This window comes from Macaca thibetana, chromosome 9 (assembly GCF_024542745.1).
Source record: "Macaca thibetana thibetana isolate TM-01 chromosome 9, ASM2454274v1, whole genome shotgun sequence".
NCBI classification, from domain to species: domain Eukaryota; kingdom Metazoa; phylum Chordata; class Mammalia; order Primates; family Cercopithecidae; genus Macaca; species Macaca thibetana.
The window spans coordinates 12,009,733-12,022,736 of record NC_065586.1 but is presented as its reverse complement, the minus strand read 5'-3'; the positions used below and the strand labels follow the sequence as shown (position 1 = coordinate 12,022,736).

At 44.5% G+C, this 13,004-nt stretch overlaps 3 protein-coding genes across 3 annotated transcripts in view; 1 reads left to right on the top strand and 2 right to left on the bottom strand.

Moving 5' to 3' along the window:
• Positions 1-13,004, bottom strand: part of CDC123 (cell division cycle 123) — a 421,061-nt gene that overhangs the window by 152,217 nt on the left and 255,840 nt on the right. The window lies entirely within an intron of this gene.
• The window catches only part of UPF2 (UPF2 regulator of nonsense mediated mRNA decay), a 727,243-nt gene that overhangs the window by 536,887 nt on the left and 177,352 nt on the right, over positions 1-13,004 (top strand). The gene's annotated exons all lie outside the window — the stretch shown is intronic.
• DHTKD1 (dehydrogenase E1 and transketolase domain containing 1) overlaps positions 1-13,004 on the bottom strand; it is a 55,063-nt gene that overhangs the window by 20,253 nt on the left and 21,806 nt on the right. The window contains exons 7-10 of the mRNA XM_050803208.1: positions 10,483-10,681; positions 6,794-7,106; positions 4,507-4,591; positions 3,563-3,702 (exon numbers count right to left, since the gene is read on the bottom strand). Coding sequence (XP_050659165.1) covers positions 3,563-3,702; positions 4,507-4,591; positions 6,794-7,106; positions 10,483-10,681 — 737 coding nt within the window. The remainder of the gene's footprint in view (positions 1-3,562; positions 3,703-4,506; positions 4,592-6,793; positions 7,107-10,482; positions 10,682-13,004) is intronic.

The following is a 13,004-nucleotide window of genomic DNA, read 5'->3' as shown; positions in this document are numbered from 1 at the left end:
GGAAATACACCCTAGGGGGCACCAGGATGGCAACCTGCTCTCAAATGGTTCAAGATGGAAAAGAGGAGGTAGGAGGATCACTTGGACACAGGAGGTTGAGGCTGCAGCGAGCTGTGATTGCATCACTACACCCCAGCCTGCGTGACAGAGCGAGATCCTGTCTCAAAAGAAAAAAAAAAATGAGAAAATGTTCCTTACTGTATACAACATTTTGGTAATTTTGTGTTTCTTTCAAATTTTATAAAAACATATGCTTAAGTCACATCTTTATAGAATATTATTTTGGAATAAAAGGGAAGGATGGGCAGAGTGTGGTGGCTCACGCCTATAATCTCAGCACTTTGGGAGGCTGAGATGGGCAGATCACTTGAGGTCAGAAGTTTGAGATCAGCCTGGCCAATGTGACAAGACCCAGTCTGCTACAAACACAAAAATTAGCAAGGCCTGGTGGCACACATCTGCAGTCCCAGATACTCAGGAGGCTGAGGTGGGAGAACCACTTTAACCTAAGAAGCTGAGCTTGCAGTGAGCCGAGATTACGCCACGGCACTCCAGCCTGGGTGACAGAGCAAGACTTGGTCTCAAAAAAAAAAAAAAAAAAAACCAGGATGAACTGATACGTGCTACATGCATGGATAGACCTTGAAAACATGATGCCAAGTCAAAGAAGCCAGTCACAAAAGGCCACATGTTATACCATCCTATTTACATGAAACATCCAAAATAGGCAGATCAATAGAAACAAGTCGATGAGTAGTGTCCAGGGGCTGGAGGGAGGAAGAAGTGGGCAGTGACTGCTAATGGGCATGGGCTTTCTTTCTAGGGCAATGAAAATGTTCTAAAATTAGATAGTGGTGATGATTACACAACTCTGTGAATAGACTACAAACTGCTCAAGTGTACACACTGAGAGGTTGAATTTTATGAGTTATAGCTCAATAAAGCTTTTATTTAAAAAAATAAAAACCCTCTAGGCTGGGCACAGCGGCTCACGCCTATAATCCCAGCACTTTGGGAGGCCAAGGCAGGAGGATTGCTTGAGGCCAGGAATTCAAGACGACACTGGCCATCACAGTGAGACCCCTATCTCTACAAAATATTTACGGTTAGCCAGGCCTGGTGGTGCTTGCCTGTAGTCCCAGCTACTTGAGAGGCTGAGGTGGGAGGATTGCTTGCGCCTAACAGCTGAAGGCTACAGTGAGCTATAATTGCACCATGGGACTCCAGCCTGGGCAACAGAGGAGGACCTGTCTCACACACACACACACACACACACACAAACATATACACACACACAAAGATTGAGATGTACAACAGAGTTGGGGGGAAAAACACACCCCAAGGACCTATTCACTTATCATGAAGGCTGCCTGGCCTCTGTCCCTTCCTAGAAGCCATTATTGATAAGGGAACGCTGGTCAGTTATAAAATTCAATACAGACAATGAAGGCAGATCACTGCTTACGAAAATACAGCTACTCTCATTACCAAGATCAAGCAGGAGTTTCTCCCAGGGTTTTCACATAGAGGACATGGTATTAAATAATAAATTACTATTATTATTTTTTGAGACAGAGTCTTGCTCTGTTGCCCAAGCTGGAGTGCAGTGGTATGATCTCGGCTCACTACCTCCGCCTCCTGGGTTCAAGCAATTCTGCCTCAACCTCCTGAGTAGCTGGGATTACAGGTACGTGCCACCATGCCCGACCAATTTTTGTATTTTTAGTAGAGACAGGGTTTCACCATGTTGGCCAGGCCAGTGTTGAACTCCTGCCCACCTTGGCCTCCCAAAGTGCTGGGATTACAGGTGTAAGCAACCACACCCAGCCTAAATAATAAATTAAATCTTCAGCCAGGTATGGTGGTTCACACCTGTAATCCCAGCACTCTGGGAAGCCAAATAATCCCAGCTACTTGGGAGGCTGAGGCAGGAGAACTGCTCCAACCCAGGAGGCAGAGGTTGGAGTAAGCCAAGATCATGCCATGGCACTCCAGCCTGGGTGACAGAGTGAGGCTCCGTCTCAAAAATAAATAAATAAATATAAATTAAATCTTCAACAGTATCCACAAAATAGACACAGGTATTTAATTGGGACTTTTTCAATAGCAAAATTCAAAACTGATAATAAATATCAAAGCACAATTCAATGAAAGCTTCATGTGAGGTAGGGGAATACTAAACATTTCAGTATCTGGTTCAGCAATCTGCCTTGATCCAAGGGTAGATTTTGGACTAACTTAAAGAAAAGATGAGCTCCATATCCCTTCAGTTATCTTCCTAAAATGTGGCTTTTGCCAAGTGAATTTTTTTTTTTTTTTTGAAATGGAGTCTTGCTCTATCACTAGGCTGGAGTGCAGTGGCGCGATCTCAGCTCACTGCAACCTCCACCTCACGGGTTCAAGCGATTCTCCTGCCTCAACCTCCTGAATAGCTGGGACTACAGACACGTGCCACCACGCCCAGCTAATTTTTGTATTTTTAGTAGAAATGGGGTTTCACCATTTTGGCCAGGATGGTCAAAATGGTGACCTCGTGAACTGCCCGCCTCAGCCTACCAAAGTGCTGGGATTACAGGTGTGAGCCACCACATCCGGCCACCAAATGAATTTTTTATAGAGTGTCAGTAACTCAAGATGATGTTCTCAAACTAATGGCTAGAGTAGAAAAAAAGATGACATGCCACTCAACTTACCTTAAGGAGTAAGTTATTTTCATAAACATCATGTGCTAGACACTTGAATACCTGTTTGAGGTAAATAAATGAAAACTCCACTACTACCCTTAAGGCACGAAAGAGAAGGGCACAGAAGCTGCTACACAGAAATACATGGTTACATCTGGCTGGGTGCAGCGGCTCACACCTATACTTCCAGCACTTTGGGACACCAAGGCAAGTGGACTGCTTGAGGCCAGGAGTTCAAGACCAGCCTGAACAATAGGGCGAAACTCCATCTCTACAAAAAATAAATAAATTAGCCAGGAATGGCACCTCATGCCCATGGTCCCAGCCATTCAGGAGGTTGAAGCATGAGGATCCCTTGAGCCTAGGAGGTGGAGGCTGCAGTGAGCCAAGATGGCACCACTGCACTCCAGCCTGGGCAATAGAGGAAGATTAAGTCTCAAAAAAAAAAAAGAAAGAAATACATGGTTATGTGTACGTTCGTCAAATCGATCATACCTTAGGGAACAGGTAACCTTGAGGATGCGCGATTTTGCTTTCCTTAAGTAGGCAAGGAATACTGACTCATCCACATCTTTGAATAACTTTAATGAATTACCGCAATATGCAGATGATAATGTCAACTTTGAGTTGACAAAACACATCGATTTGACATTTACATGATTACAGATAAGTCACCAGAAGAAGAAAGCTCCAGCCTACTCTCTAGTGGGTTACTTCCATCCCAAATTGACAGACCCACCTCATCCACCCATCTAGCAGCCCTTTACTTCCAAAGGTACTGAACCCAAAGTTGCCAGCACTCATTCCTATTTGTTCTAAGATCCTGGAACTGTAATTGTTGGCACCTGGATTTTACAACAGTTATAGAAACATCTCACCTCTAGAAATCCCTTCTGATTGGGGTCCATATGGTTCAGGGGGATGTAGGTGTCATCGGTCTCCTGGCAAACCACCATTGCATGTCTCTGACTGAAAGTTCCACGGCCAACATCTTGGCCACTTAGACGAACATTAAAACCTTAAGCAAGCAAGAAAAAAAAAAGTCAGATTCCCATAAATAACCTAATAATAAGGTGTGGTGACTCTAAATTCTTATATGCTGGCTTAATCCTGAGAATTTTCCTTAGGATAACAGATAGTTATTAATATATGCTGTCTGATATTCAAAAGTCTATAGTTGGCCGGGCGCGGTGGCTCAAGCCTGTAATCCCAGCACTTTGGGAGGCCGAGACGGGCGGATCACGAGGTCAGGAGATCGAGACCATCCTGGCTGACACGGTGAAATCCCGTCTCTACTAAAAAATACAAAAACTTAGCCGGGCGAGGTGGCGGGCGCCTGTAGTCCCAGCTACTCGGGAGGCTGAGGCAGGAGAATGGCGTAAACCCGGGAGGCGGAGCTTGCAGTGAGCTGAGATCTGGCCACTACACTCCAGCCTGGGCGACAGAGCGAGACTCCGTCTCAAAAAAAAAAAAAAAAAAAAAAAAAAAAAAAAAAAAGTCTATAGTTAAGATGAGATTCTGTAAGAATGGAGAGGTATCATGTGCCCTGCAATTTTTAGAGAAAACTATCTTTCCAGTACATCCAGCACTAGCCCTTTGTTTCCCAGGCATAACTGTCCTATGTCTATACTCTGATGAAGGTTGTCAGCATGACTTATACTACAATAAAGTAATATTGTCAGGAAAGAAAAATTAACATGTTTTAGAACCTCTCTGATCAATGAACACAATGGGAGGTAGTTATAACTCAAATAAACTGAAAGGTAACAGGTAGCAAACATGACTAAAAGTACTCTCTACTAGCTAGACAGAAAATTCTTACCTTGAGCAAGTAAGGAACCCAAGGCGAGAGCTTCCGCAGTGGCCCAGTCTAGCTTGGTTCCGTCCATCATCTTCTCCATTCTGGACTGTAAAATTCAGAGGAAGAAAAAAAGGAATGTCTAAGAATCCATCTCCTTTTTCACAATGAGTACAAAAAATTTAATGCAGGCCAGGCATGGTGGCTCACGCCTGTAATCCCAGCACTTTGGGAGGCCGAGGCAGGTGGATCACTTGAATTCGAGATCAGCCTGGACAACATGGTGAAACCCCATCTCTACTAAAAATACAAAACTTAGCCAGGCCTGGTGGCATGTTCCTATGATCCCAGCTACTCAGGAAGCTGAGGCAGGGAATCACTTGAACCTGAGAGGTGGAGGGTGCAGTGCAGTGAACTGAGATGGCTCCACTACACTATAGCCTGGGCGACAGAGCAAGGCTCGGTCTCAAAAAAAAAAAAAACAAATTAATGCAACAAAATTAAGCATCAAAAAAAATGCTGAATAAAAACAGAGTGCAAAGGGATACATTAGAGAAAGAGAGCAATTATATACAGTTGGTTTGTTTTGTTTTTTTTTTTCTGAGACAGTCTCTCTCACACAGGCTGGAGAGCAGTGGTGCGATCTTGGCTGACTGCAACCTTGGCCTCCCTGGTTCAGGTGATTCTCCTGCCTCAGCCTCCTGAGTAGCTGGGACTACTGGTGCACACCACCACACCCAGCTAATTTTTGTACTTTTTAGTGGAGAAGGGGTTTCGTGATGTTGGTCAGACTGGTCTTGAACCCCTGAACTCAAATGATCTGCCTGGCTCGGCCTCCCACAGTGCTGGGATTACAGGCATGAGCCACCACACCCGGCCTACATACAATTTTAAAACAGGTAAAACAAACACGTGCTTAGGTTAGTGGTTACCTCTGCAGAGGTGGGAGGAGACGGATCAAGGAGGAGTATGTGGGCAACTGTATTTATAATATCCTATTTCCTAAGCTGGGTAATGAGTACATATTAATAGTTTGTTGTAATAGTCTCTGTACCTATAACAAAAACTTAGAGTTAATGGATTGTTTTAATTTTAATTTCTTTTTTTTTTGGAGAAACAGGGTCTCATTCTGTCACCCAGGCAGGAGTACAGTGGCACAATCTCAGCTCACTGCAGGTTCAACCTTCTGGCCTCAAGCAATCCTCCCACCTCAGCCTCCTGAGGAGCTGAGACTATAGGCATGCGCCAGCATGCCAGGCTATTTTTTTAATCTTTACTAGCGATGAGGTCTCACTATGTTGCCCAGGCTGGTCTTGAACTTCTGGGCTCAAGCAATCCTTCCACCTTCGCCTTCCAAAGCACTGGTATTACAGATAGGAGCCACCATGCCTGGCCAAGTTAGTGTTTGAAAATAATTCGTGTTGGGCACAGCGGCTCACACCTGTAATCCCAGCACTTTGGGAGGCCTAAGTGGATGGATCAACTGAGGTCAGGAGTTCAAGACCAACCTGGCCAAATGGTGAAAACTCATCTCTACTAAAAATACAAAAATTAGCTGGGCACGGTGGCACGTGCCTGTAATCCCAGCTACTCAGGAGGCTGAGGCAGGAGAATCGCTTGAACCTGGGAGGCAGAGGTTGCAGTGAACTGAGATCGCACCACTGCACGCCAGCCAGGGAGACACAGCAAGATTCCATCTCAAAAATAACATAAAATAAAATAATTTAGAGGGAAAATTTCCTTCCTCTTCAAGCTTAAAAAAGATAAAGACCTTTAACTCTTTGCTCTCCATGTTTTAGCACTGAAAGTTCCACACTCCAGGAAACCCCTATGAAAGTCCCACACTCTAGAAAACCCCTAAGTCCCAGGCCCACCAGGGCCGTTTGTCATCCTATAGTGATACTAAGACAATACGTAAAATGTTGGCATGTTTATGGGGCTTCTTTGGGGTATGTGTGTTGATTTTTGTTTCTTTTATTTAAGCCGGCTGAAACAATTAAAGTATTTTCTACTCACTGGTTGAAAAAATAAAAACAGACATTCTTGTATCTCTGTATTTTTTTATAGTGTACATGTATTCCAGGTACATGTAATGTATGAACATGCATAAATACATGAAGGAAAAAGAAAAGTAGAGAAAATCTGAGGTAACTATCAGTACCAAAACAACCCTAGGATCAGTTTCTAGAACCTAATGACACACAATAAATTTCTGTCAAATGAATCAGCCAACCAAAAAGACCAGACCAATGTCAGTCTCTTGGCTGAGCAGGAAGGAGAAGCTATAACCAGCCATTTGGAAGCTGCCCACCTGAACATGTGTCTTCAGCAGGTGACTGTGCATCTGCAGCTCTCTTGGCACCTCTACAGACTTCACGCCAACAAACTGCAGGAGGTCGAGGGGCACACCTGTGCTCCAGGTGGTGATTCGTGCTTCTGGCTGAGCCAGGCCCTGCCAGTGGGCCTGCAGGTTCAGGGCAGGGGGGCTGTAGTGGGCCATGTTATTTAAGTGATCATTCAACTTAGCATAGTAGGAGGATTTTATTTCAGACACCTCCTCCTGCGTCATGAGTCCACTGGCAATGAGGTGCTCTGCATATGTGTCTGGGATACTCTTTCGAGCTCTGTCCAAGAAAGAGGAGAAACAAAAATCAATCTGACCTGTAACAATCTAACTGAGACAGAGAGAGTCACTGTCAAGTGCGGTGGACTGTCAGCACTCTAAAAAGGCATTCGACAGGTGCAGTGGCTCACGCCTGCAATCTCAGCACTTTGGGAGACCAAGGTGGGTACATCACCTGAGGTCAGGAGTTCGGGACCAGCCTGGCCAACCTAGTGAAACCCTGTCTCTACTAAAAATACAAAAAAATAGCTTGGCATGGTGACAGGCGCCTGTAATCCCAGCTACTCAGGAGGCTGAGGCAGTAGAATTGCTTGAACCTAAGAGGTGGAGGTTGCAGTGAACCGAGATCGCACCATTGCACTCCTGCCTGGGCAACAAAAGTGAAACTCCGTCTCAAAAAATAAATAAATAAAGGCCGGGCACGGTGGCTCACGCCTGTAATCCCAGCACTTTGGGAGGCCAACGTGGGTAGATCACAAAGTCAGGAGATTGAGACCATCCTGGCTAACACGGTGAAACCCCGTCTCTACTAAAAATACAAAAAAAAAAAAAATTAGCCGGGCGTGGTGGCGGGCGCCTGTAGTCCCAGCTAGTAGGGAGACTGAGGCAGGAGAATGGTGTGAACCTGGGAGGCGGAGCTTGCAGAGAGCCAAGATTGCGCCATGGCACTCCAGCCTGGGCAACAGAGCGAGACTCCGTCTCAAAAAATAAATAAATAAATAAATAAATAAAAATAAAATAAAAAGGCATTCAGGAAAAATGTTTTGGAACTACACAGAAGTGGTGGTTGTACCACTTTGTGAAGGTAAATAAATGCCACTGAGTTGTTCACATTAAGATGCCAATTTTATATTATGTCATGTTCATCTCAATAAGTTTATAAAACATAAATAAGCAATGTTAAATATAATTAATTAATTTAATAAATGAAGGCACTCACAGTAACAACCTCTTTTCCAGGCAAGTAAGAGAAAACAAATTTATCTTTATAAGTTTTTGTCTGCATCCAAGTAGAAATAATAAATAGAGTTTTTCTATGATTTGATAAATTCTGACAATTATTTCCAAGACTGACCCACACTGTCTATCCAATCAGCACCCCCCTTTATTTAAAAAGGTATGGAACCCAAAGTTGCCCCAGTCTCTGAAAGTTGCAATCTTTCAGGTTGCGTCAATCATCCTTTAACTACAATCATCAGCACCTGGGTGTCACAATAAATGTCACTCTACATTCATGTAATACCTTATAAAGTCTATTCACATATATTATCATATTTAATCCTGATAAAAGAGAGAAGAAAGCATGACAGATTTTAAAGTTAAGGCCCTGGGGCCAGGTAAGGAGACTCATGCCTGCAATCCCAGAACTTTGGGAGGCCGAGACAGGCAGATGGCAAGACCAGCCTGGGTAGCACTGTGAGACCCTGTCTAGTCAGGAGTAGTGGCAAGCGCCTATAGTCCCAGGTACTCAGGAGGCGGAGGTGGGAGGATCGCTTGAGCCCAGGAGGTCCAGGCTACAGTGAGCCATAATCACACCACTGCACTACAGCCTGGGCGACAGAGCAAGACCCTGTCTCAAAAAAATAAATAAAATAAAATAGGGCCCTGAGGTTCATTGAGTCATTCAGCTGCTAAATTCAGAGCTAAACAGAACACAATTAGTTCTTCTGAGAGCAGTCCTCTTTCTGGTACCAAGGATCAGAAAAGCCCATAAAATGTTTATTCCTCTGCTTTAATTTATATATATAAGGAAGTAAGCTGGAGGACGGGCATCTATTTTATTTCCTAGTATCTAGAAAACGAAGTTCCAAAGTAACGAATTCCCCCTCTGTCACATTAACCCTCTGAATCAGCACCACTGGACAGAAATGAAATGCAAGCCATGAGTAATTTAAATTTTTCTGGCAGTCACATTAGAAAAGGTAAAAAGAAACAGGTGGAATTAATTTCTTTTCTTCTTGTTTTTCCTTTGAGATTGAGTCTTGCTCTGTCACCCAGGCTGGAATGCAGTGGCACAATCTCAGCTCACTGCAAAGTCTGCCACTCCAGGTAGAGTGATTCTCTTGCCTCAGCCTCCTGAGTAGCTGGGACTACAGGCACACGCCACAGCACTGGCCAATTTTTGTATTTTTAGTAGAGACGGGGTTTCACCATGTTGGCTAGGCTGGTCTCAAACTCCTGACCTCAAGTGATCCACCCACCTCAGCCTCCCAAAGTGCTGGGATTACAGGTATGAGCCACCATGCCCAACCATTTCAATAATATATTTTATTTAAGTCAATATACTCATTATATTGTCATTTCCATATCTAATAAATTTAAAAATTATTATTTTGGGTTTATATTTTACATGCTAAGTATTTGAAATATGGTGTATGTATTATCTTTATAGCACATTAATCAGGACTAGCCACTTTTCAAGTATTCAATAGCCACTGATGGCTAGTGGTTTCCATCTTGGACAGCATGGTTCTGAACATTCACTAAAATCCTCTGAGTTACCTCTTACCAAGGTGCCAGGCAGGTCTGCAGCTATGGTTTGTAGAAATGGATCGCTGAGGTTCTATTTCTGGTCCTGCCAACACTGCAGTAAGTAGATTTGGGTGAGGTTTGCTTAATTCCCCCTGCTTCAATCTTCCCATCTGCTGAGTTTCTAAATTGCCCTTTGTCTATTTAATGAGGAACCATGTGAAGTGTGAAGAGTATGTGAGGCCAGGCACAGTGGCTCATGCCTGTAATCCCAGCACTTTGGGAGGCCAAGGCGGGCAGATCACTTGAGACCAGGAGTTCGAGACCAGCCTAGCCAACATGGCAAAACCCCTGTCTCTACTAAAAATACAAAGATTAGCCAGGCGTGGTGATGCATACCTGTAATCCCAGCTACTCAGGAAGCTGAGGCACATGAATTGCAATTGCTTGAACCCGGGAGGCAGAGGTTGCAGTGAGCCGAGATTGTGCCACCTGCACTCCAGCCCAGAACTGTGTCAGTTTTAGCACTGAAAGTTTAATGTCCTGCCTGAGCATGGTGGCTCGTGCCTGTAATCCCAGCACTTTGGGAGGGCGAGGCAGGCAGATCACCTGAGGTCAGGAGTTTGAGATCAGCCTGGCCAACATGGCAAAACTCCGTCTCTACTAAAAATTACGAAAATTAGCCAGGCATGGTGGCACACGCCTATAATCCCAGCTACTCGGGAGGTTGAGGTAAGAGGATCACTTGAGGCAGAAGGATCACTTGAACCCGGGAGGTGGAGATTGCAGTGAGCCAAGATCATGCCACTGCATTCCAGACTGGGCAACAAAGCAAGACTCCATCTCAAAAAAATATATATGTATTTTAATTGTTAGGGAGCATATCACACAAGGGTTTATAATTGTACCTGATGATTTTGTACATGATGGGGTTGGTGAAGAATGGCTCATCCAGCTCATTGTGGCCCCACTGCCTGTAGCACAACAGATCAATAATCACATCCTTGCGGAACTGGCGTTGGTATTCAAAAGCCAGTCGTGTGGCACGGACCACTTCCTCTGGGCTGTCTCCATTGACATGGACGATGGCACAGCCCACAAGCTTTCCTGAAGGACAGAAGACCAAGCTGAAACAGGACAGTTAACACTGGCCCTCTCTAAGCCCTACTTCCTGCATCAAAAGACAGCCCAGTCCTCACAGGTAGATACTGGTTTGGTTAAGAACCCCAGCTTTGGAGACCAGCTGGCAAGTTCCAACTCTGGGACTTATTGTGTGACCTTGGTAAAGCTACAAATCTCAGCCTCCTTATCTATAAACCGGGAATAGGGGCTCCTATCTCTTAGTGATACTGCAAAGGTTCAATGAGTGAATGCACACACAATTGTAATGCCTAACAGTGCCTGGTACATAGTAGTTAATATTTATTTTGTTACTGTTATTATTATTACTCTCTTTCTCCCTGAGATAAAAGGGTCATTAAAGGATATACCCTAGAAAAAGATAAATTTTCCCCAAAGAAGTTCAAGAATGGATCTTCAGCATCTTCATCAGACTAATCATAAAGGATTCACATAGACAAGCCCAAGAGGCATCCAGTCCAGGCTGTTTGTATAAAAGGAGAATAGTTGCCATCATCAAACAGTCTTGTAATCTGTGAAACTGGGAATGGGTAATAACAGCCCTGTCTTTCTCTTAAGATGACCAATTTCAGCCTGGCGCAGTGGTTCACGCCTGTAATCTCAGCAGTTTGGAAGGCTGAAGAGGATCACATAAGACCAGAGGTTCAAGACCAGCCTGGGCAACACAGTGAGACTCAATCTCTACAAAAAATTATTTTAAAAATTAGCTGTGGCTGGGTGCAGTGGCTCACGCCTATAATCCCAGCACTTTGGGAGGCCAAGGCGGGTGGATCACCTGAGGTCAGGAGTTTGAGACCAGCCTGACCAACATGATGAGATCCTGTTTCAACTAAAAATACAAAAATTAATGGCGTGGTAGTGGACGCCTATAATCCCAGCTACTCTGGACACTGAGGCAGGAGAATTGCTTGAACCCAGGAGGTGGAGGTTGTGGTGAGCCAAGATGGCGCCACTGCACTCCAGCATGGGCAACAAGAGTGAAACTCCATCTCTAAAAAAAAATTAGCTATGCATGGTGGCATGTGTCTGTAAATCCCAGCTACTAAGGAGGCTGAGGAGAGAGATTCTGTTGAGCCTGGGATGTCAAAGCTGCAGTGAGCCATGACTGTACCACTGCACTCCAGCCTGAGTAACAGAGCAAGACTCTCAAAAAAACAAAAAACAAACAAAACAAACAAACTAAAAAACCCTACCAATTTCCATGGGTAAAAAAGAAGCTGACTTTGATTCTTCACATCTTATTTCTTTTCTTTTTTTTTTTTACTTTGAGACAGAGTTTTACTCTTATTGCCCAGGCTGGAGTGGTGCAATGGCCTGATCTCGGCTCGCTGCAACCTCCACTTTCCAGGTTCAAGGGATTCTCCTGTCTTAGCCTCCCGAGTAGCTGGGATTACAGGCATGCGCCACCATGCCCAGTTAATTTTGTATTTTTATTAGAGAAGGGGTTTCTCCATGTTTGTCAAGCTGGTCTCGAACTCCCAAGCTCAGGTGATCCACCTGCCTTGGCCTCTCAAAGTGCTGGGATTTCAGGCGTGAGCCACCATGCCCGACCTTCACATCTTGTTTCTAACTATACTATTTCACCAAGTTTAGTGGTTGAACACATCCCTTTTCACTAAGCCCCTGGGCACTCCAAGTTTGAATATCCTAGAGATAACAACTCTGGTGTTGTACTCATTGTGTTGATCTCTGACTTGTACCAGATCACCCATCCAGTTATAAGAAATTTGAGATGGCACACTGTGGCTCCATCCTTACTTCCTTGGATTGAAGAATCACACTGATATGCTGGACGTGGTGGCTCACACCTATAATCGCAGCACTTTGGGAGGCTTAAGCAGGCAGATCATCAGAGGTCAGGAGTTCGAGACCAGCCTGCCAACATGGTGAAACCCTGTCTCTACTAAAAATACAAAAATTAGACAGGTGTGGTGGTACACGCCTGTAGTCCCAACTACTTGAGAGGCTGAGGCATGAGAATCACTTGAACCCGGAAGGTGGAGGTTGCAGTGAGCTGAGATCAGGTCACTGTACTCCAGCCTGGGCAACACAGCGAGACTCTGTCTCAAAAAAAAAAAAAAAAAAGTTAGCCAAACAGGTCAGTGCAAGCATGTGGTCCCAGCTCATCAGGAGGCTGAGTCAGGAGAATCACTTGAACCCAGGAGGCAGAAGTTGCAGTGAGCCGAGATCGTGCTGCTGCACTACAGCCTGGGTGACAGAGCAAGACTGTGTCTCAAAAAATTAATTCATTAATTAAATGAAACAAATGAAGGATAACCAGTGAGGCTCA